Below are 23941 nucleotides of genomic sequence, written 5' to 3'. Positions count from 1 at the left end.
GGGCCAATTTGCCAAAATGTTGAACTATCCCTTTAACTGTTATCAAGGCTATAACATTATATGTGCACTCATCTGCGGCATCTCCTCTCCTCCAAAATAAACATAATTTAGGCCTACTGCTGCATTTATTTTTCATATTCAGCTATGAGCCACAATATGCCAAAACTTCCTTCAGGTATCCATGTTTTTTTTTCTTCCGAGTTCCTGCAGCGTGAACGCAATGATGTCGGAAATCGAAAATTAGGCTACTGAGTTGGGTATTCCGACCTCCGAGTTGTTATGAACGCAGCATTACAGTGATTCTTTCAGTTTGGTTGAAAAACTTCAGAGTGTTACCTTTCAAAAGAGACCAAGCCCATCCATATTCTCCAAACAGTTCAAGAACAGCATTCAATTTACTTTGGGTAAATTGCCTTGGATATAGGCGAATATTACAGAATTTATAGGAGCGGTAAGAGGCTAACTAAACTAATAACTTTACCTTTGACACATAATAATGACATTTATGAATGGCTGCATGGTGGCTGGAGGAACCCCAGTCCAGGCAGGACCTCTGGGTGCCGGTTGCCGTGTGACACCCATAGCAGACCGGTTTCAGGGCGTCTGTCTCAGGGTGATGGGTGCTGCCAAAGAGGGGCATTGTGACTCCCAGCGAGAGGAGGGGAGGGTGGGGGAGTTATTGTCCCCGAGCCCGCGGGAGCTGCCATGCGCTCCGGGGCCAATAGCAACACAAGAATGCTCATAGGACAAAGGCCATAACTCTATTCTATAGCAACACAAGTGGGGCATTGTGCTCATACAGGCACGCACACACACTTTATACACACATGCATGCATTTGCCATTACTACAATAATACACACACACACATATTAAACTATACGGGAGCAAAACTATGCATCTGTGTGCGAGCATGCCAAACACTCATTCATCAACTATAGTTTCCCACACCATGCAACCCCCCACAGGACATCTCCATCACAGGCTGAGAATGGCCAGTCAATCTGAGGACAATGTGCGAGCGAGAGACTGAGAAAGAGAGAAAGAGTGAGAGTGAGAGAGGAAGTCCGTGGTTCAGCTCGTGCTCGTGTTGTGTCTTCACCTCAAGGACAGTTCCCACCATGTCAAACGCCTCCACCTGGAGGTCTGACCGGAGCCGCGATGGAGGATACAACACTTAACGAAATATTATCTATTATTTCAAAATAAAAGTCCATTTAAAGTCCCTATCTACTTGATATGTGAGTGATACATTAATGTGTAAGGAGCATTTTCCTGTTGTATAACAGGTGGAATGAGGATATAGATAATAATCCAGTGACCCATCAGGCCATAATTAATAGGGGTGTATTGGACAATTTGACATTTTTGTTGGATGCTGAGCACCAATTTAAACTTGAGAAATATGTTACATTTACATTGCGTTACATCTTACATGCATATATTTAATGTGTGCACCAAATAACTAAGTTGTTGTAAAGTTGGTATATGATAAATAAAGTCTAAAATGTGACAGAAATGAAAACATTTAGCAAGTAAATCACGACAGACATAAAGTATGTGACTTATTTGTAGCATCTTGTTGAATATTCTTCAAATAGGAAGATTAGCATAACCAAGTGTTCATCTACAATGTAGGCTACCCAACTAGTAATGTGATGTCTGCCCCAGAGTATTGGATGAAAATATGGGTTTCTCTTGCAGAGTTTCTGGAAATATGTTTAAAAATGTGCATTACAGTCATAATAAAACTTGTATTAGACATCTGAAACATGTCTAGGAAGTCCAACAATAGACTGCTGTTTTATGAGAGGTCAAAAGCCAAAGTGGGTGGGGACCTCTTTATTGGTTACTTGGTTTAATCAGCTTATAATGATGTTTTACTAGTGGAAAGTCTCCATCTGTGAAGTAACAAGTGACTAAAAACTATAAGACAGTCACATACAAGTACAGAGCATGGGTAAAAGTACTCACAACAGACATAAACAGAGCTTCCAAAAATTGTGAATCGAATCGAATTGTGAGTTGAGTGAATCGTTACATCCCAAATATGGGTTTCTCTTGCAGAGTTTCTGGAAATATGTTTAAAAATGTGCATTACAGTCACAATAAAACTTGTATTAGACATCTGAAACATGTCTAGGAAGTCCAACAATAGACTGCTGTTTTATGAGAGGTCAAAAGCCAAAGTGGGTGGGGGACCTCTTTATTGGTTTTTCCAACAGGATACTTGGTTTAATCATCTTATAATGATGTTTTACTAGTGGAAAGTCTCCATCTGTGAAGTAACAAGTGACTACACTGCAAAAACTAAAAATCTTACCAAGAATATTTGTCTTATTTCTAGTCAAAATGTCATTTCTAGTCAAAACAAATCTCATTATGCTTAAAACAAGACTAATCACATTAAAAAGTAGCTTGTTTTTAGACACTTTTCAATTCTTCTAAGCAGATTTTCACTTGAAATAAGTAGAAAAATCTGACAGTGGAGCAAGTTTTTCTTCCTTATTACAAGCACAAAAAAAACTTGCTTTCACTGGCAGATTTTTCTACTTATTTCAAGTGACAATTAGTTTCAAACAAGTGACAATGATCTAAAAACAAGTTAATTTTAGGTGATGGGACTTATTTTAAGTGGAAAGAGATTAGTTTTGACTAGAAATGAGACATTTTGACAAGAAATAAGAGAAATATTCTTGGACAGATTTTGAGTTTTTGCAGTGTAAAACACTATAATAAGACAGTGACATACTGTACAAGTACAGAGCTTGCAGTAAAAGTACTCAGTTACTTTCCTCCGCTGGCACTGAGGCATTCCTTCCAGACACATTCCTCTTCCTGTATGCACTCGTTCACCCCTTCCCCTGCTGTCTGGAAACAGCCCGGCGGAGAACGAGGACGAGGAGGAGCCGTTGACCCCTTCTGCCACAGATCTGTGAATGGGCCACGAATGAGGAAAAAACGTGGGTACAAGAGGCTATACAGTATATCCGGCCTCGGCTGTGAGAGAAAACATCCTCCACTGACCCCCCACCCCCCTCCCCTCGCTCACCTCACCTCTCCTTGGCGAGGCGAGGCCGGCAGACAGGTGAGTGACCTCTGACCCGGCCTGCCGCGCAGCGCTCGCTCGATGCGCCAGGAATGTGTCCACACCTCTCGGCCAACCACGTCATGGCGAGCGAGCGGCCGGGGCGAGGAGGAGGTGGAGGTGGAAAACAGTACGCACTCTAAAGCCTAAACCCACACTGCAAGAATATTTGTCTTCTTTCTTGTCAAAATGTCTCAATTTTAGTCAAAACTAATCTCTTTCCACTTAAAATATGACTCATCACCTAAAAATTAACTTGTTTTTAGATCATTTTCACTTGTTTCAAACAAATATTCACTTGAAATAAGTAGAAAAATCTGCCAGTCAAAGCAAGTTTCTTGTGCTTCTAATAAGGAAGAAAAACTTGCTCCGCTATCAGATTTTTCTACTTATTTCAAGTGAAAATCTTCTTTAAAGAAGTAAAAACTGTCTAAAAACAAGCTACTTTTTATTTGATGTTTCTTATTTTAAGTATAATGAGATTTGTTTTGACTAGAAATGACATTTTGACTAGAACAAGAAGACAATTATTCTTGGTAAGATATTTGAGTTTTTGCAGTGTAAACCCACACTGCAAAAATCTTTCCAAGAATATTTGTCTTCTTTCTTGTCAAAATGTCTCAATTTTAGTCAAAACTAAACTCTTTCCACTTAAAATAAGACTCATCACCTAAAAATGAGCTTGTTTTGAGATCATTTTCACTTGTTCCAAACACATTTTCACTTGAAATAAGTAGAAAAATCGTGAAAAAGTGAAAGCAAGTTTTTTGGTGCTTGTAATAAGGAAGAAAAACTTGCTCCACTATCATTTTTTTCTACTTATTTCAAGTGAAAATGTGTTTGAAACAAGTGAAAACATTCTAAAAACAAGTTAACTTTTAGGTGATGGGTCTTATTTCACCTAGAAAATTAACTTGTTTTTAGACAGTTTTCACTTGTTTCAAACTAATTTTCAATTGAAATAAGTATAGAAAAATCTGCCAGTCAAAGCAAGTTTTTGTGCTGGTAATAAGAAAGAAAAAACTTGATCCACTGAGATGGATTTTTTCTACTTATTTCAAGTGTAAATATGCTTGAAAAAAGTAAAAAAAAGTGTCTAAAAACAAGCTACTTTTTAAATGTGATGAGTCTTATTTTAAGTGGAAAGAGATTAGTTTTGACTAGAAATGACATTTTGACTAGAAATAAGACAAATATTCTTGGTAAGATATTTGAGTTTTTGCAGTGCAAACAGTGTGTGTGTGTGTGTGTGTGTGTGTGTGTGTGTGTGTGTGTGTGTGTGTGTGCTCGCCACCGGGCGCTCTCTGTTATGGTCTACATTCTGTGGCGCTGTGTGAATGTAGGGGTGAGTGTTTTGGGAGGGAGAGTGATGGATGACTTAATCTGAAGGGACACACAGAGAGGAAAGGAAAGGGAGGCGTGTGTGTGTGAGAGAGAAAAAGAAAGAGCAGGGTGATAAGGATATTTTTGTCCAATTTACGTGAAGTATTTCAAGGCCTGGACGGTTATATCAGCTGTTGTTGAGAGTTTGGGGGATTGTTCAGATCTGCAACAAGGTTTCAGTGACACAGAAAGATACTGCAACTTCTCAGTGACCGAGCAACATTAGTCACACGGCAGAGTTCGACAACAAACTCCCAAGTATAAAATGATAAATGTGGTTTAACAATGTGTCTTTGTGTTGCCACATCTCAGTGGTTCTGCTGCTGCTGCTACGCCCCCGCTGAGCTTTCTCTACCTGCGTGACACATTTGCAGTTTAGCATCAACGACAGCTGCTGATTACACTGTGGGTTCTTGATTTTTTAGATAAGAGGTAGTCAAAAAGCAATTGTTGTCCACTGATTTTGTCAGTTGTAGGCAGCTTGGTAGCTATGTACACTAAAGCTGGCATGTAAAAAATAATGGCCACGACAATAGCCGGCTCATGTTGAAGATAAAACTACCCTGCTGCTGATACAGTTTACATGTAAATAAGGGGCAGCTAAGCTTTTTCTTGCATTGCAGGGAAAAGATACATTCTCAAATAAAAGCTGAGTCTCAAAAGGCCCGGGTCTGGCTCGTCAGGTTGGCGCAAATAAAAGTCGAGTCTCAAACAGAAACCGGGTCTACTTCTATTTTCTGCAAGTTCTTCTGAATGTACAAAACTTCCCAAAGCCCAAGATCGCCCGTTTGAGACGTTTCTAAGCTGCTTAATTCGTGCTAGAGTTCTCAACAAGCACGCAACCGTGTACTCCGGATTCAGCTCTTTCCTTTTATTTTTACTCTTTTAAACAGTAAGAATAGAGCAATTTGATAGTATATCACACCTTTGTTGAGCGTAAGATTTGTTCAAAGTTGATTAAAAGCCTGTCCCATAGCTATAGATGCCCGTCTCTTATATAAGCCGGGTCAGTTCGGCAGTCAAAGCAATTAAAAGCCCAGGCTTCTATTGTTTAGCTTTCTATCTTCACTCATGTTTGGTTAGTTTGCCATCTTGTAATCTTTTATTGGTCAACTTGCTGTCAAGGCAACTTGGAACGCAGGTCGGAACGCGGGTCTTTCTGACCTCCATCTTGGAAAAGTGCAATCGAACGCCACCTCATGCCGGAAGCTCTCATTCGGGAAAAGTCAGAGAAAAAAAAAAATCTTCCCCCGATTTCTCAGAGAAAACATTGATTAAAATGCATTTTTAACGCAAAAATACATTAAAAACCTTATGAAATATACATTATTTACTTCTATTTCTACTGCTACAGTAAATTCGTGTTGTTATTTTTGTTCGATTTTAAATGAACTGTTTCATTATTTTAAAATGCTTCTTTTTAAAATTGGTTTTGTGCCCTTTGTAATGTTTTAATGCCTTATATTAGCTGTGTGAAGCACTTTGAATGCAAACTTTGTCCCAGTCCAACATGTTTTTGGTTATTCTGGTGTTAATCGGAGTTTTTAAGTGGGAAATCCCACGAGACAAGTTCTCGAGTTGTCTTGAACGCAGCATAAGTAACCTTGCTTTTACATACCTAGTAAGATAGTTAGCCAGACATGCTAACAGTGTAAATTTTCTATTTGTTGTTGCATTTTTCCCTTTGGGAAAGTGCTAAAAGAGACAACACCCTCATTCTTTATATAAAGGATAATTGCTCAGACTGTGGCCTCAAACATAAGCCTACTTTGGTAATTACTGTTTGGGAGAGGGGTTTACACAACAGCTAATTACTTCTTTACCTACATCATTACAACCAATGGAGCTGCTGGCCAAATCTCCTTAAAATAAGACTCAAACAGAAGAGAGAAAGATGAACAATAATATTTATATAGATATATACAAATAATACTGTACAGGAGCACAAAGGAAGGAATAACAAGGATTTTCTGAATTCAGCAGTGGAGTGTAATATGAGATGAATCAATATACAGTACGTAACGTAATCATAAACATTGGAACGGCTGTTTTTTTGTTTTGTTTTTTTGTTGAAAGTGTAGTACACAAACCTAAAGAGAGAAGCTTAGGAGCTGGACTGAATCTGGACTGTGCTCGTACTGTAGGATACTGCTGCATTCAACCTCTCTTTCTTTCTCTCTTTCTCTCTTTCTCTCTGTCTAGCTCACATGCACACACACATTTTGCAAAAACAGTCAGGCAAATACATTCACGTTTGGGGTAAAACCCATTCACTCTGATTTCAACACAGGCACACCTGGACTGGCTAAGATTTAACCACCTGTAGTGGCTTGTATGGCTTGTTCAGCGTCACTCTGGGTGCTTTGCACATCGTGTCTCCTGCACACACACATATACACACACACACACACACATTGCTGCTTTCTGTGTGTCCACTGTAAAAGCAGCACATAGAGGATATAGACATACTGCATTTGTATGTTTTTCAAACACACATTATGCAAATCTATCCTCTATCCGTCATCATGTGTCCGTAATGTATTCCCCTCAGTCCGTCTTAGGCTAAAGTGCTGCAGAAAGGAGGGAATTCACTTTGTGTTTGTTTGTGTGTGTGTTTTAATATGTCAATGGGTCCATTCAGTCACTCAAAATGACGAACTCTTGGTCGTAGCGCGGAAAAGTCCTCGATATCTGGAGCTGCGGCAGCAACAGAAACATTTGCTTGAAAGAATCCTACATGAAAATGTAAGAGTGACAGTTTTTGCTCGGATGCAGAGGCAGATACGTCTTTTAACACACAAAAAAAAATTACATCCTGTGTGCTTTTAGCTTTGTGCAGTCCACCGCTATAGCTTTATGCTCTCATTGGACAACAGCAGAAGAAACGGAGGGTGGGGCGGATCGGGTATTCAAATGTCTTTCTGTCCCGGTTCCCCTCCCCCCCCCGTAGAAATCCTGTGCGACTCGTACTGTATTCCACATCTGGAGGACAAAGAAAACAAGAATCCACGGCTTTGTTCAGCTAGAAAACAGTCTTGTCAGTCCGTGTGTGTGTGTTGTGTCTCCTCCTCCAGCGTTTTTAAACTCCGTCCTGTCTACCAGTTGCAGTCCGTCTTGAGTAGCGTGAGGACTTTGCGCCCCAAACTGGCTTTCCACGGCTTGACGAAGCTCTTCATGTTGACCAGGAGGCGGCCCTGCTTACGGTCCGTATGTCCCGCCACGAGATACTCCACCCCTGAGAAATGAGGTCGTCAAAACGTCAAGGACGGTTCGCACTCATTCATACAACACTCTGTTAAAGGGATACACCAATATTTTTTTTTTTTACGTGTCTTGCCTCACTCCCGAGTCCATGACCAGCAGATAGACACCATCCTTTCGACTGTGCGTGCAGTAACAAGGGACATAGAGCCGTATCGCCCGTAATTAGTTTAGCTCAAACACTGGAAGTGTATGGGTAGTGTTAGGCCCAATCCCATTTCACCCCTTGGCCCTACCACTTACCCCTACCCCTCCGTTTTGCGCGTTCACGTGTAGGGGTAGGGGTGTCCCAATCCCCGTTAGGACAGAGGGGTAGGGGGAAGTGGTAGGGCTACATAGCCCTCCAAACGGAGATTTTTCAGAGGCACACTCCAAACGGAGGGGTATGAAAATTTCCCAGAATGCATCTTGCGGCAGCCGGCAGCGGTGGCTGTAAAACGAAAAGCTGTTTTATTTCTCACTGTAGCGCGGTTATTACGTCACTTTATTAAGTTTTAATATTTTTTCTTGCGAGAAAGTAACTATTTAGGTCCCAAATGTGCGGTTAGTTTATCCAAATGACGGCGGGTTAGAAGTTTGCTCCGACGATTTTTCGGAGAAGTGAAGCTCCAGGAGGAGCGGCTCCTCACAGAGACAGCAGCCGGTCTGCAGTGCTGCTCCGCCGGCCAAATTACGTCCTCGTCCCGGTCCCGCCGGGAGAGAAGGCGGTCGTTAATTAACTTATCCGCGGGTTTTTAGAGGTTTACCACCAGCATGTTAAATTCTTTTCAGCATTTAAATGTTGGTCTCATTGATGAAATCTGACAATTGTGGCAGTAGCATTAGTTTATTTGGATGAAAAGTTATGCTTCATGTAGCCTACCAGTCAGAGGAGCAGGCAGCGCTGCCTCTGGGCTCTGTGTACAGAAATCACCACATTTACATCAGTAAATAAATGTTTTACAATGAACCGATCAGTCTGCATTAAGTTTTATCTTATTTTATTAAGTTATATGGAACACGCTATTTGATTTCTGGCAAAAGCTCGCCGCATCAGCTTACGTAAAAGCCAGTGAGACTACGTGATGATGTATGTGATTGTTGAAGGGGTGTCCCAATTCGGAGGGGTTGACTTTCTACCCCTACCCCTTGTAGCTCCGTTTCAAGGGGCGAGGGGCAAGGGGTAGGGGTAAAAAAGAGAAATGGGATTGGGCGTTAGCCTGCCTCCACCTAAAGTCATCAGAGAAACTCTTCAGCAACTCTAAATGGAAACCGGCGGGCCGATCTTCGTCTCAGAGCTGACAAAACTCTCCGGTAAGGCATCTTGAGCGGTCAAATGCCGCTAACGGGACGAGATCGGTCAAAACGGAGGGTTCAAGCAAAGACGGTTTATTTTGGTTAAAGCTAGCTACATCGAGGGTAGGTTAGCTTCCTGTTTCAAAGTAAAAGCACAAATTCTATCGTCATGGTTTTCTGTGTGTAAAGAGAAACGGGTGTTTTATTTTGTGAAAGTAACCGGAAGTGCTTTGGTCACAACGGCTAGCTTGAGTAGCGCCGAATTCCTCCGAACAAAATTGTAAACAGCTGGTATTTAGACAAATTAACGACACACTGCTGATCTAAACGGCTACTTTCTCGCCTACACATGTTTGAAATGTTGATAAAGTGATATATTTACAGAGTTTAGAGCTAAAATGAAATCAGCTTCTGACTGCTGATTTCGGCTCGGGTAGGAGGCAGGCTAACACAACCTATACACTTCCAGTGTTTGAGCTAAGCTAATTACGGGCGATACGGCTCTATCTCCCTTGTTACTGCACGCACAGTCGAAAGGATGGTGTCTATCTGCTGGTCATGGACTCGGGAGTGAGGCAAGACATGAAAAAAAAAATGTTGTTCTGTTCAGTGTGTCTGACCTGGGTTGAGGATGGGACAAGTGCAGCCCCGCGCGGTCCAGGACTCGGGGTAAAGGGTGACTCGCCCCCGCTGTATCTTCAGCTTGGTGTTCTGACTCAGCACCTTCTGAACTTTGACCTCCACCTCGGCGTGCGAGCCCTTATCGTGGGCCGACAGCACTTTCACCTTCAGCACTAACAAGTCGGGAAGAGAGAGAGAGAGACCACAGATGTGATTTGCAAGTCACCACAGCAAGTGAAGCGAACACTTGTTAAAGGGATAGTTCAACATTTTGGCAAATTCGCATATCGCCATAATATCTATAGTCATAGCAGTAGGTTCATTATCTTTAATTATCGGTGCAAGCTGTTTTGAGATCAGCGGAGCAGAGACGTGAGCTGCTCAGTGAACACAATGGAGGTGAATGGTATCAACTCATCAAACTCATCAAATACACAATCCAACAACTCCAAAACACTCTGGTGGACAAGTTGTGACCTGCACATTCACCACGCTATGAAATAATCATGTAACATTAAAAGATGGAGTTGTTTTCGAGGCAAATGCAGCTGAGTATTTGCTTCATGTGTCGTAATGTTACATAATTATACATGATTATCTCATAGTGTGGTGAATGTGCAATTCACAACTTGTCCACCAGAGCGTTTTGGAGTTGTTGGATTGTGTATTTGATGAGTTTGATGAGTTGATACCGTTCACCTCCATTGTGTTCACTGAGCAGCTCATGTCTCTGCCCCGCCGATCTCAAAACAACATGCACTGACAATTAATGACTATAGGACGAATCGCCTTGTTGTTTACAACTACTTCCGGGTAGAAAACCAGCATTCGAACAATAGTGACGGACGAGAGTTTCGCTATATATATCTACTTTTTCATGTCACTATATCGCCGTTTAGACTAATCTGATGTTTGTAAAGTCTATAAAACCAATGATTAGACAAACATTACTATTTACGTGTGCACATTTTTGTAATTAGTCATGGTTATCAGAGATTAGCTGGGCTAACGGTTAGCTACCTGTTTAACTTTAATAACTCAGTGACTCAATAAACGGTCCATGAAAAAATATTTTCTCCAGCGGATATCTTAGTTACAACATGATTGAGCAAACTGGAGTAGTTTCATGTCGTGTCCGACAACGGGAGGGTTTTAACAGCTGACGTCCTGGTGTTAGCTTAGCTACCGCCGTTAGCTTAGCTACCGCCGTCAGCTGTCCCTGTCAGCTGCAGCCACTGATGCTTTCTACACACCGTGATTCCCCCCAACTGAATAAATACAACACATAGCAACACAAAACACACACACAGAAGTAGTAATGTTTCTTCAATCATTTTATATTTGTCTAAACAGTGATACGGCGTGAAAAATATGATATATATAGCTAAACTCTCGTTCGTTACTATTGATCTCATTCAAATTACGTGCTGGTTTTCTACCCGGAAGTAGAATGTAAACAACAAGGCGATTCGGTCTATAGGGATTATGGCAATACTATGTTGAACTATCCCTTTAAGAACAAAAGAAGAGGGATTTACTGTCTTTCTGTAGAAATATAAAACTCGGTTAGACATTAATGGAGAAGATGGCTGACGTGGCCAACTTTCAAGGTCGCTGGACAAATTTCAAAAAAGTTTAGAGTTTTAATGTGATTCATACAGATTGATATGAAATTCAGATTAGTTATAAAACGCTTTTCCCCTGGAGGGATTGGAGCGAAATCAGTCAACAACACAGGGAACGCTGTGAGTCACTATAGTTATTGGATGGATTTCCCCCCCGAATGAACCCTGATGACCTTGCTTTTATTTTGAGTGTTCTGACGATTTTGGTGTTGGACCCACGGGACTGACGTTATAAAATAAAAACCAAAACATACTTCTATTTTGAGACATGGTACATACAAAGCTAAAAATAAAACATTAAAAAAAAGAAAAAAAGAAAGAAATGACTAATGGAATTTTAAAAGACGTCATTCGTTCTTACCGTACGCGTAATTCATGGTGCAGAAGAGTTTGCTGTTGGTCAGCGCCTGCTCTTTGCACTCACACTTCTCTGCAGGGGACAAACAAACACAGGCACATTTAATATCTGTAAAATAGCTGACGTGTGTGTGTGTGTGTGTGTGTGTGGTCTAAGATACTGTGCAAGGCGTCCTAAGAATGCAAGAACAGTGTGTGTGTGTATGTGTGTGTGTGTGTGTCCGGTGAGGAATGTGCCTATGAAAGCTGCAGTTACATGGTGGTGGTGGTGGTGGTGGTGGGGGGGGTCTAAGAGAAGGGACACTTGGAAACCATCCATGCATAGAAACACACACACATTTGCAGACACACACACACACACACACACAATGCTATCTTTGTGAGGACACCCATTGACATAATGTATTCCCTTTAGCCCCTTACCCTAACCTTAACCATCCAAAACAAATGCCTAACCTTAACCATTAGCTACTCTTAACCTAATTTAAACCTAATTATAAAACGGAAAGGTGAAATCCGGCAATCTGATTGGTTGTTAGCTGTAGCACTTTGAGATTACTTTATGAAAAGTGCTTTACAAATAAAATTTATTATTATTATTATTATTAACCGTTGTATAATGAGCATATACCACGGCTACTATACTAAAGCCTCATCACAGCGTAGGCTATCACTCCGCCTCAGGCACGTATGACTGGTATGAATGGAAGTTGTTGTCATGTATCCAGTCTGTGTTTTTACAATGTTAAAAAACTGACTAAAGTGGTTGAATTCACATGTTTAAGGTTAACTTTCACCTCCGGGGAGAGTTAACAATGGTAGAGGGGATTGAGCAGTGACTTTCACCTGAAAAAAAAGACGAGGAAAAGACGAGATGCAGAGCTACTTGGAGCTAACGTCCGGAGAGGTGGAGCTATTTTTTTCACAGTGAGGCTATTTTATTGGATAATATGTAGCCTATTTCTGGTTGAATAAAACTACATGAAATTGATTGCGTATCCCTCTTTTATATTGTCATTACTGGTAACCGTCGGGCTGAAGAACGCCTCTTAGCCGCTACCACGGCCTGTGGTGATGTATTGCTTAATTATGACCTTAAGTCTTCTTAACCCTCAAACAGCCCTTGGGAAAAAGTGAGGGCCGAGGCCAAAATGTCCCCACTTCCCAAAAATGTCCTCACTCTGTTGGTTAAAAACTCGTTCCGGTCCTCACAACGTAGTAAGTACAAGAACAGACACAACCATCTTTGTTCCATGTCCTTCTATGGCCCTATCAAGACTTTCATTACTTAACCATTAATGCTTGGTCACTGGACTGTGGAGGAACATGAGTAACACACACACACCCACCCACACACACACACACACACACACACACACAGACACACACACACACACACACTGTCCCACTGTCTCACCTGAGTAGTGGAGGGCAGAGAAGAGTTCGTCTGCTCTGAAGATCCGGACCGGCTCGCTGGAGTTTCCCTCCAAGTTGTACAGGTCCAGATCGGAGCTGCACAAACACATTACACACACACCAACATTATCACACGCATACACACACACACACACACACATGTGGGTGTAGGAATGTTAATCTGCACTAAACAAATGTTGCTCGACCGAGGAGGCAACAACCACTATGACCACTGAACAAATCTGATAAAACTCCTGTTTATCCAACAAGTTTAATATCTTAGACTTTACAGGTTTTAAAAGAAATCTCCGTTATCAGAACTGAAACAACATAATCATAATATAATATTTAAAGGGATACGCCAACATTTTATTTTTCCGTGTCTTGCCTCACTCCCGAGTCCATGACCAGCAGATAGACACCATCCTTTCGACTGTGCGTGCAGTAACAAGGGAGATAGAGCCGTATCGCCCGTAATTAGCTTAGCTCAAACCCTGGAAGTGTATAGGTAGTAGCCTGCCTCCACCTAAAGTCATCAGAGAAACTCTTCAGCAACTCTAAACGGAAACCGGCGGGCCGATCTTCGTCTCAAAGCTGACAAAACTCTCCGGTAAGGCATCTTGAGCGGTCAAATGCCGGTAATGGGACGAGATCGGTCAAAACTGAGGGTTCAAGCAAGGTGCGTTGGTCACAACGGCTAGCTTGAGTAGCGCCGAATTCGTCCGAACAAAATTGTAAACAGCTGGTATTTAGACAAATTAACGACACACTGCTGATCTAAACGGCTACTTTCTCACCTAAACATGTTCGAAATGTCGATAAAGTGATATATTTACAGAGTTTAGAGCTAAAATGAAATCAGCTTCTGACTGCTGATTTCGGCTCGGGTAGGAGGCAGGCTAACGCTACCTATACACTTCCAGTGTTTGAGCTAAGCTAATTACGGGCGATACGGCTCTATCTCCCTTGTTACTGCACGCACAGTCGAAAGGATGGTGTCTATCTGCTGGTCATGGACTCGGGAGTGAGGCAAGACACACACAAAAAATGTTGGCGTATCCCTTTAAAAAAAAATGTTTTCACTCACCCGAACATGCAGTCTCCAGTGAACGGATCACAGTCTCCTGCGCAGTCACACGGACGACAGCCGTAGTCGTGGAAACCCCAGTATCCCACCATGCACCTGTCGCAGTGGGCTCCACCCACTCCGGGTTTGCAGATGCAGTTTCCGTTGGCGGGGTCGCAGGGCGAGCCGTCCGCCAGGTGGAAGGGCATCGAGCCCATGGGGTGGCAGTTGCATGCTGGGATATGGAAAAATAAGTGTGCAATTAATCCAGATAAGCTAAAAACTAGGACAATTGGAGATAATGCATTGATTAATACGCTAATATGTCTTAATCTTCTGCTAATTAACACGCTAATGAGTTGAAATAAGCCATGTATGATCAAAGTCCTTCTAGTTCTATATTAGAACGTCTCTGGTATGATATAATCCTGGGGGTCAGTTTTGTGTATCTTGAAGTTTTGCGACTTGTGCTATAAATTGTTGCTGCAAAAGTTGAAAGTTCAGTTCACAAAATAGATAATTATAGTTATTTTATGATCTAAAACAATCATTATTAACACGGTTAGCAATGCTAGCAGCTCTGTGAGGCTGTATTTACAAGCACAACGGTGTTTTGAGCTAAATGCTAGGACTCTGACAAAGCTAACATGCTAATATTTAGCAGATAGGCTATAATATTTACTATGTTTATAATTGTAACTTCTTATGCTGTTAAACATGCTAACATTTGTAAAGCTGCAAAGCTAATGTGAATTCTTCAAAAAACTGTGACTGACTGACACTTTATTTTGAAAAGCCTGGATTTAAGATGAATCCTCATATTATAAAGCTTAAAAATAAAGGTGCTTACAATTTTATTACAATGCAAGCCTGATAAAAATAGGTGAATATATCCAAGTTGGTTCAAATGTAAAAAGAAAGAATCAAATCCCATTAGTAGAGCCCTGAGTCCAAAGGGCGTTTTTTTTTCTTTCTTTTCCTTCTTTCTTTCTCTCTAAGCTTTTGCTGACCCACAGCATGTTAAAATTTATCACCAACTCTGGTGATAAATTAGAATTTCATCATTCATCAGTTGTGCTGTTCGTCTGTCTGGCATTGTTGTCGGAGCTCGCAACACAAAGGCCTCTCTCTTTTTCTTATCACAGCTTTCTCCCTCCCTCATGTCCCCTCTAATTGTGTGCTGATAGGGTGTTCTTTAAACAACCTCCAAAAACAATATACTACACACACGCACGCACACACACACACACACACACACACACACACACACACACACACACACACACACACATGTATACACCCACTAACAGTCTGAGAAAACTACTGTCTGCTGCTGAGACCTGAGACTTGGAGCGTTGCAGCAGGACAACATGTCTTACCTTCCCCATAAATCTGTCCCTATCTCTGGGGCAGACGGAGAGGGGAGGGGAGGGAGGACATGATGGGGGCAGGAGGGTGGTGGAGGGTGGTGAAGGACAAGCAAAAGAGGAGGAGGAGAGAGAGGAAAGAGGAATAGAGGAGGGTGGGGTTGGTTGGTTGTTTGGAGCCATTTCTCTTGTGTTTAATGATGCGTGAGGGGCTGACTGGCAGTAAATGACTGTAACTCACTGTAAAGCCACAGACCTGTCTCTCTCTCTGCTCTCTGCTCTGTACTCTCTCACCTCTGACACTTTTTTTTTTTTTTTGGATGGGAGATTATAGAAATATTTAACTTTAAAGGGATACGCCAACTTTTTTTTTTTTTTTTTACGTGTCTTGCCTGCCTCACTCCCGAGTCCATGACCAGCAGATAGACACCATCCTTTCGACTGTGCGTGCAGTAACAAGGGAGATAGAGCCGTATCGCCCGTAATTAGCTTAGCTCAAACACTGGAAGTGTATGGGTAGTGTTAGCCTGCCTGCTACCTAAAGTCATCAAGAGAAACTCTTCAGCAACTCTAAATGGAAACCGGCGGGCCGATCTTCGTCTCAGAGCTGACAAAACTCTCCGGTAAGGCATCTTGAGCGGTCAAATGCCGGTAACGGGACGAGATCGGTCAAAACGGAGGGTTCAAGCAAAGACGGTTTATTTTGGTTCAAGCTAGCTACATCGAGGGTAGGTTAGCTTCCTATTTCAAAGTAAAAGCACAAATTCTACTGCATGGTTTTCTGTATGTAAAGCGCAACGAGTGTTTTATTTTGTGAAAGTAACCGGTTAAGTGCGTTGGTCACAACAGCTAGCTTGAGTAGCGCCGAACTCGTCCGAACAAAATTGTAAATAGCTGGTATTTAGACAAATTAACAACACACTGCTGATCTAAACGGCTACTTTCTCGCCTAAACACGTTTGAAATGTCAATAAAGTGATATATTAGGAGGCAAGCTAACACTACCTATGCACTTCCAGTGTTTGAGCTAAGCTAATTACGGGCGATACGGCTCTATCTCCCTTGTTACTGCACGCACAGTCGAAAGGATGGTGTCTATCTGCTGGTCATGGACTCGGGAGTGAGGCAAGACACGAAAAAAAAATGTTGGTGTATCCCTTTAACAACTTTGAATTCATCACATAGCCTACTCATTCATCTGAACAACTCCAATGTTTATATTTGTGTTGCTGGAAACCTATAAGGAAGTGAAGTCTCTCCACCATGAAGCTTTTTCTATAAATAAAACTCAATAATAAAAACCCAACGTCATTGATAACAGTAACACGGCTGCACACACAGAGACGGCTGCCTCCAGTCAAAGCATGCAAACTGCAGCACAGATCATCTGCAGGGTGGGATTATTTCAGACAGAGACTCTGCACACTGATAATAACTTATCACAGCAGCTGTGCACAGTCCTTCAAAACAAAAGCATCTCGGAGACGCAGCTACGTCTTTTGTCGACATTTTCATCCTTGCACAAGCTGATGCATTAGGATTTATAACATTGTGCATCATGTGTAAATCATTTCCAATATTTTAAACTCCTATGATGAGATAAATGCATGTCAAACCCATTTTGACTTCCTGAATGAACATATTGATTTACCACTTCAGGTCAAGAGTCAGCCGTTATATTAATTCAATATAACACAATGACCTGCCAATAAGCAATATAATATGTGTTGTAAATGAACCAGATTAATTGTTGATGAGATTATGTTAATGAATTTATCTATATTTAATGCATTGGGTTATATGGATGATTTTAATTAACTTAATTTACATAAATAAGTGGGCAGAATATTAGAAACACCTCTCAGTGGGTCATCTTAAGTTTCTGGAAAGAGTTTTCCTCAATAAAAGTTTTAAACTTTCCCACGTTTTGGCGTCGCTTCTTTTCTTTTAATTGCAGATGAACCATAAACGTCTCATCGTCCTCCTGAACCAGACGCGCTATCGGACGAATCGCCGGGAACAACAGAGATAAGATAAAAACTTATCACGAGACCCAACGGCCCAGTATCAGTCAAAACCATAAAGATATCACATTCATACACTTTATAGACCTGAAGTGCACACACACAGACACACAAATACTGGACTTACGAGAGATATTACAAGATTTTCAGGAAAGCTTTTTAACTGTGTGTGTGTCTATGTGTGTGTGTGTGTGTCCCTATCTACACTATTGTTTAGTGAGCAGCCCCCGCATGTTAATAATTAACAGAGATTACGGCGACACCTCAGCGCCATGTAAAGCTAAAACACGTGTGGCGATGTGTTCAGGGAACGCGTGTGTTTACATACTGTATGTGGGTGAGAATTTATGAGCTTTTGAAAGGGGTCACTCACTACACAAGGACTCCTGTATGTGCATGTGTGTGTGTGTGTGTGCGTGCATGTGTGTGTATATGAAATAAGAAAGCTGAGCACTGCAAAACTCAAAATCTTTTCAAGAATATTTGTCTTATTTCTTGTCAAAATGTCTAATTTCTAGTCAAAACTAATCTCTTTCCACTTAAAATAAGACTCATCATCTAAAAATGAACTTGTTTTTAGATAATTTTCACTTGTTTCAAACACATTTTCACTTGAAATAAGTAGAAAAAAATGATAGTGGAGCAACTTGCTTTCACTTTTTCATGATTTTTCTACTTATTTCCAGTGAATATTTGTTTGAAACAAGTGAAAATGATCTAAAAACAAGTTAATTTTTAGGTGATGAGTCTTATTCTAAGTAGAAAGAGATTAGTTTTGACTGGAGATGAGACATTTTGACAAGAAATAAGACAAATATTCTTGAAAAGATTTTGAGTTTTGCAGTGCTCAGCTTTCTTATTTCATACACACACGCACATGTCAAGGAGTCGTGAAAAAGTGAAAGCAAGTTTTTTGTGCTTGTAAAAAGAAAGAAAAACTTGCTCCACTATCATTTTTTTCTACTTATTTCAAGTGAAAATATCCTTGAAAGAAGTAAAAAGTGTCTAAAAACAAGTTACTTTTTATATGATGAGTCTTATTTTAAAGTATAATGAGATTTGTTTTGACTAGAAATAACATTTTGACTAGAAATAAGACAAATATTCTTGGTAAGATATTTGAGTTTTTGCAGTGAGGGCTGCAGGAGCTGAACTTCTGACAATGAAAACTTTATGAGCGTGCGCTGAGACATGACAGGACACCTGCCTGAACAACCGCACAAAAAACACCCAGAGCTGATAACACACCTAACCCGCCTTCAACACACTTATAAACACACACACACACACACACACACACACACACACACACACACACACACACTGTAACTTTCCCCCCTCCCTCTGCTAAAGTGTTTTGGTGTGTGTGTGTGTGTTTGTACGAGCTTGCATTGCGTGGAGCCTGACGAGAGTGTTTTCTTTCCCGGGCCCCTCGGAGCCTGGAATGAAAAAAATGTTCCTCGCGACGGAGGGAAATTCCTCCATTGTCAGCGAGTGAGCGAGCGGGAACGCTGGGATTTCACAACCTGTACCTGTACCTGCTTCGTGCACACACACATACACACACACACACCTTCACCACTGCTTCTTTTTATTTCGATCACTCAGCCGTCAGCGAGGATCAATCACCCTCCTGCTTCAATCTGCAAAAACTCAAAATCTTTCTAAGAATATTTGTCTTATTTCTTGTCAAAATGTCTAATTTCTAGTCAAAACTAATCTCTTTCCAGTTTAAATAAGACTCATCACCTAAAAATGAACTTGTTTTTAGATCATTTTCACTTGTTTCAAACAAATTTTCACTTGAAATGAGTAGAAAAATCTTTTGTGCTTCTAATAAGGAAGAAAAACTTGCTCCACTATCAGATTTTCTACTTATTTCAAGTGAAAATATGATTGAAAGAAGTAAAAATCGTCTAAAAACAAGCTACATTTTATGTGATGAGTCTTATTTTATGTATAATGAGATTTGTTTTGACTAGAAATAAGACAAATATTCTTGGTAAGATTTTGAGTTTTTGCAGCGTGTAGTTCTGTGAGATCTCAGGTGCAAAAAAAAAAAAGTGAAACTTAAACCCGACTGAACTTAAAACAGACCTGGGATCAGTTTTCTTTTCTGTGACCTTATTATTATTAAAGATGGCAGCACAAAGAAAGAGAGAGAGAGAGACGAGGCTGTAAATTCACGTCACGTTTCATCATTGTAAGATCCTCAGCTGATGCTAATGGACTCACAGCTCAGATTGATGAGAGGAGATGATTGATTTTGGAGCGTCGGCAATCAGTTATTAACAATCAATCAATCTCTGGGAGGTCAGATTTCTTCCAGTGATTAGCGTTGTGTCGTGTTTCACTTAAAAACTATTAACAGGATTCACCCTCTTCAGAGGTCACAGAGGTCACAGCTCCATCACCTGAGTCAAGAGTGTCGATCCTCAAGCGACAGCGCGACTGCTTTTCAATATACTTAAGTAGATTTTTATAAAAGCTACATGAATATAAGAAAGTAGAGAGTAGAAACTGCCTTTGAATGCAACAGAATTAACCCTTTGATGCACAACATATGCAAACCCCTTACAAAATGTGTTTTTATTCAAAAAGTAATAAAGTAAAAAATAAAATAAGGATGTATTATGATCAAAACAAGTTCATAATTGAAGAATACCTGGAATACTATATGATGAAATACATTTTTTGCATAGATATAGCACAAAAAAAAACTCAGTCAGGTCACTTTAGACCCATGTTGTGCATCAAAGGGTTAACCCTCCTGTTGTCCTCCTGGGTCAAGAAAGGAAGGAAGGAAGGATGAAGGGAAAGAAGGAAGGAAGGAAGGAAGGAAGGAAGGAAGGAAGGGAAAAACGAAGGAAAGATAGATTGGGTCAATTGGGTCAAAAAGGAAGGAAGAAGTAAGGATGAAGGGAAGGAAGGAAGGAAGGAAGGAAGGAAGGAAGGAAGGAAGGAAGGAAGGAAGGAAGGAAGGAAGGAAGGAAGGAAGGAAGGAAGGAAGGGAAAGATGGGAGGAGAGAAGGAAGGGGAAAAGGAAGGAAAGATAGAAGGAGGGAGGGAACAGATTGGGTTAGTTGGGTCAAAAAGGAAGGAAGGAAGGAAGGAAGGAAGGAAGGAAGGAAGGAAGGAAGGAAGGAAGGAAGGAAGGAAGGAAGGAAGGGAACAGATTCATTCAAGGAAGGAAGAAGAAGGAAGAATGAAGGAAGGAAGGAAGGAAGGAAGGAAGGAAGGAAGGAAGGAAGGAAGGAAGGAAGGAAGGAAGGAAGGAAGGAAGGAAGGAAGGGAAAAGGATTGTTGAAAGAAAGAAAGATGGAGGAAGGGAACAGATTCGTTCAAGGAAGGAAGAAGGGAAAGAAGGGAGGAAAGAAGGAAGGGGAAAAGGAAGGAAAGAAAGATGGAGGGAGGGAACAGATCAGGTCAACAACAGGGGGGTTAAAAACATTTAAAAACAAATTTTCTGTAGTTTTAAGTTTCAAAAATGGACTACAAACATGTCCGCCTGATCTTTATCTAAATTAGCTGCCCAGTCAAAGTCAGCTGAAACAACTGACAGAGACTCACAGTGGCTGTGGTTGGTTTTTCTTGTAGTCGCATTTTCAAAATAAAAGAAAACCTGTTTCAAAATAAGAGCGCTTCATAGAAATGCATGTAATGAGATAAAATAAATACTTAGATAAACTCCCGTAAGTAAACGTGCTGTGTTGTTACTGTGGCGTCCTGATGAGATAATGGGAATCAGTCATTCGAGCTCCAACGTTCATCACCGGCAGCGAGTGACAACAACACGAGTCATGAGACCTTGGATCATATTTACGACAGATAGAGACTGTGCTGCGAGTGTGTTCGCTGTCTGATAATGTGTGTGGGTGTGTGTGTGGGTGTGTGTGGGTGTGTGTGTTGTCATGAGGAAAAAGAAAACAAAAACACAACAACAGCAACACGTCGAGTCTGAGTAATAAAAATCATCGGGCCGATCGTCTCCCTCTCTCTCCACACAGGTGTTGTTCAACGGTCTGGTGCAGCTTGACAGTTGTTTTGAATTCAATGAGATGTCTGTGTGTGTGTGTGTGTGTGTGTGTGCATGTACAAGACACACACACGCACACAGAGTTGAGTAATCATGTGTAAAAGTAAGAGTAAGTGTAAATTTCTTATTTTTCACATCAATGAATCACTATAATTTTTTCTAAATGAATTTAAGGAGCTTTTAACTCTTGTTTCTGAGAATTAACTCTTTGAAAGCAGCTGCACTGATGTGCTGCTTTTAGGGGTTAGGGTTTCCTTCTTTGACAAACACAGCTTGTGTCCAATAGGATTTTAGAAAAAAAAACAAAAAAAAAACAAGAGCAGACCTGAAAGTAACGAGAACTTTTCAGCCTTCCTAGAAATTAAAGGGATAGTTCACCCAAAATTCAAATTTCACTCATTATCTACTCACCCTCATGTCGACTAAGAGCTGTGAGAATTTTCAGAGAGTATTTGTCCATGTAACGGTTCCAAATGGATACCACTTTTCTTCGTCCAAAAAGACACACCAAAAAACATCCAAATACCTCCATACTGCTCGTCTGTAATGTCCCTCTTGTATTGAAGCCCTGACATGAGAAATTGTTCCGAAAAAAATTAAATAAGTCTATATTTTAAGCTTGTTTGTAGCGGAAGCTCCCAGTGTCTCAGTTCACTGCTCTTCCTGTGTCATTGCACTGACCGGCGGAACAATTTCTCATGTCAGGGCTTCAATACAAGAGGGACATTACAGACGAGCAGTATGGAGGTATTTGGATGTTTTTTGGTGTGTCTTTTTGGACGAAGAAAAGTGGTATCCATTCACAACCGTCATATGGACATGCAGTGCTGCACGGAGCCCCGCTGTAACTCATAGAAGGCACAAGGCACGGAGGACTCTGAAACTTCTCCCAGCCCTTAGTCCACATGAGGGTGAGTAGATAATGAGTGAAATTTCAATTTTGGGTGAACTATCCCTTTAAGTACAGTACTCAAGTAAATTTATTCCATTACTGTCCACCACTGAGCTTCTACCTGCAGGACTGCGCTGCTGCCTCTGGGTCGAATCGGAGAGATAATCAGAGGGAGAATGTAGCCACTGTCGTGTTTATGGATGACTATCTGGTGTTTACTTAAGACTCGTCTCATCACCGGAGGGCAGCGAGCCGCACAACCCGCCTACACACACACACACACACACACACACACACACACACACACACACACAGATGCAGAGAGAGAGAGACGACCCTCACACACACACTTACAACAACTTACTACCAATGATTTACCCCGAAGCGACTCTGACTCGCGCTCTGAGTCACGGATGAAAAATGAGAAGCAAAAACAAGCTGGAGATGGACGAGTCGTGTTGTGTGTCAAGACGTAGGAATGCCGCCATCTGATGATTAACTATGGCGTAAACCTTGGATGGAGCACGCCGTCTCTAAACACACACACATATACACACACACATATACACACACACACAGTGAGACAAACAGACACACACACACACACAGCCAGCTGCCCGTGCATCAGGACTCGGCGTTATCCAGCAGCACGTCCCGGCTTGCGATGTCAGTCCTCGACAGCATTCCTCGCTGGATAATGATGAGATGAGAGCGGCCGTGCCAGCAGGTCGCCGTGGTGCATGTGTGTGTGTCTGTGTGTGTGTGTGTGTGTGTGTGTGATGTTGTGATTCACGCTAGCAACGTTTTGTCAACACTGAGTGGGTATCATCAATTACACTTTATGACATTTCACAGCGTGTTCCTCTTGCGTCACAGTTTGTTTCACAGCTAACACCCCTGATGTTGTTGTTGTTTAAAGGGATAGTTCAAATTTTTTTTAGCAAATTGGCCCATTGCCATAATCCCTATAGTCATAGCAGTAGGTTCGTTACCTTTAATTGTCGGTGCAAGCTGTTTATAGAACGGCGGAGCAGAGCCGTGAGCTGCTCAGAGCTACGCTACGGAGGCTAATGGGATTTCTTTGTTTGGTTTCCCTCATCAAACTCATCAAATACACAATCCAACAACTCCACAACGCTCTGGTGGACAAGTTGTGACCTGCACATTCACCACGCTATGAGATAATAACACAACGTTACCAGACAGAGTTGTTTTAGAGGTAAATGCAGAGACTGCTTGATGAAAAACTGTCCCCGATGGGAATATGCATCAGCGGTTTTGCATTAATTTACCTCTAAAACAACTCTGTCTGGTAACGTTGTGTTATTATCTCATAGCGTGGTGAATGTGCAGGTCACAACTTGTCCACCAGAGCGTTGTGGAGTTGTTGGATTGTGTATTTAATGAGTTTGATGAGGGTAACCAAGAAATCCCATAATGAGCCTCCGTAGCGTAGCTCTGAGCAGCTTGCGGCTCTGCTCCGCCGTTCTAAAAATAGCTTGCACCGACAATTAAAGGTAACGACCCTACT

General features: G+C 41.4%; 1 protein-coding gene across 1 annotated transcript in view; it reads right to left on the bottom strand.

Annotated features, from left to right (window-relative positions):
- Positions 1 to 6360: 6360 nt before the first annotated feature.
- ntn4 (netrin 4) overlaps positions 6361 to 23941 on the bottom strand; it is a 40555-nt gene continuing 22974 nt past the window's right edge. The window contains exons 5-9 of the mRNA XM_083999589.1: positions 14113 to 14326; positions 13027 to 13121; positions 11614 to 11682; positions 9627 to 9800; positions 6361 to 7705 (exon numbers count right to left, since the gene is read on the bottom strand). Coding sequence (XP_083855715.1) covers positions 7566 to 7705; positions 9627 to 9800; positions 11614 to 11682; positions 13027 to 13121; positions 14113 to 14326 — 692 coding nt within the window. The 3' untranslated portion in view covers positions 6361 to 7565. The remainder of the gene's footprint in view (positions 7706 to 9626; positions 9801 to 11613; positions 11683 to 13026; positions 13122 to 14112; positions 14327 to 23941) is intronic.

The sequence above is a fragment of the Trachurus trachurus genome, assembly GCF_905171665.1.
Source record: "Trachurus trachurus genome assembly, chromosome: 23".
Taxonomy (NCBI): Eukaryota; Metazoa; Chordata; class Actinopteri; order Carangiformes; family Carangidae; genus Trachurus; species Trachurus trachurus.
Note: the sequence above shows the minus strand (reverse complement) of the source record. Positions and strands in the feature narration are given on the sequence as shown.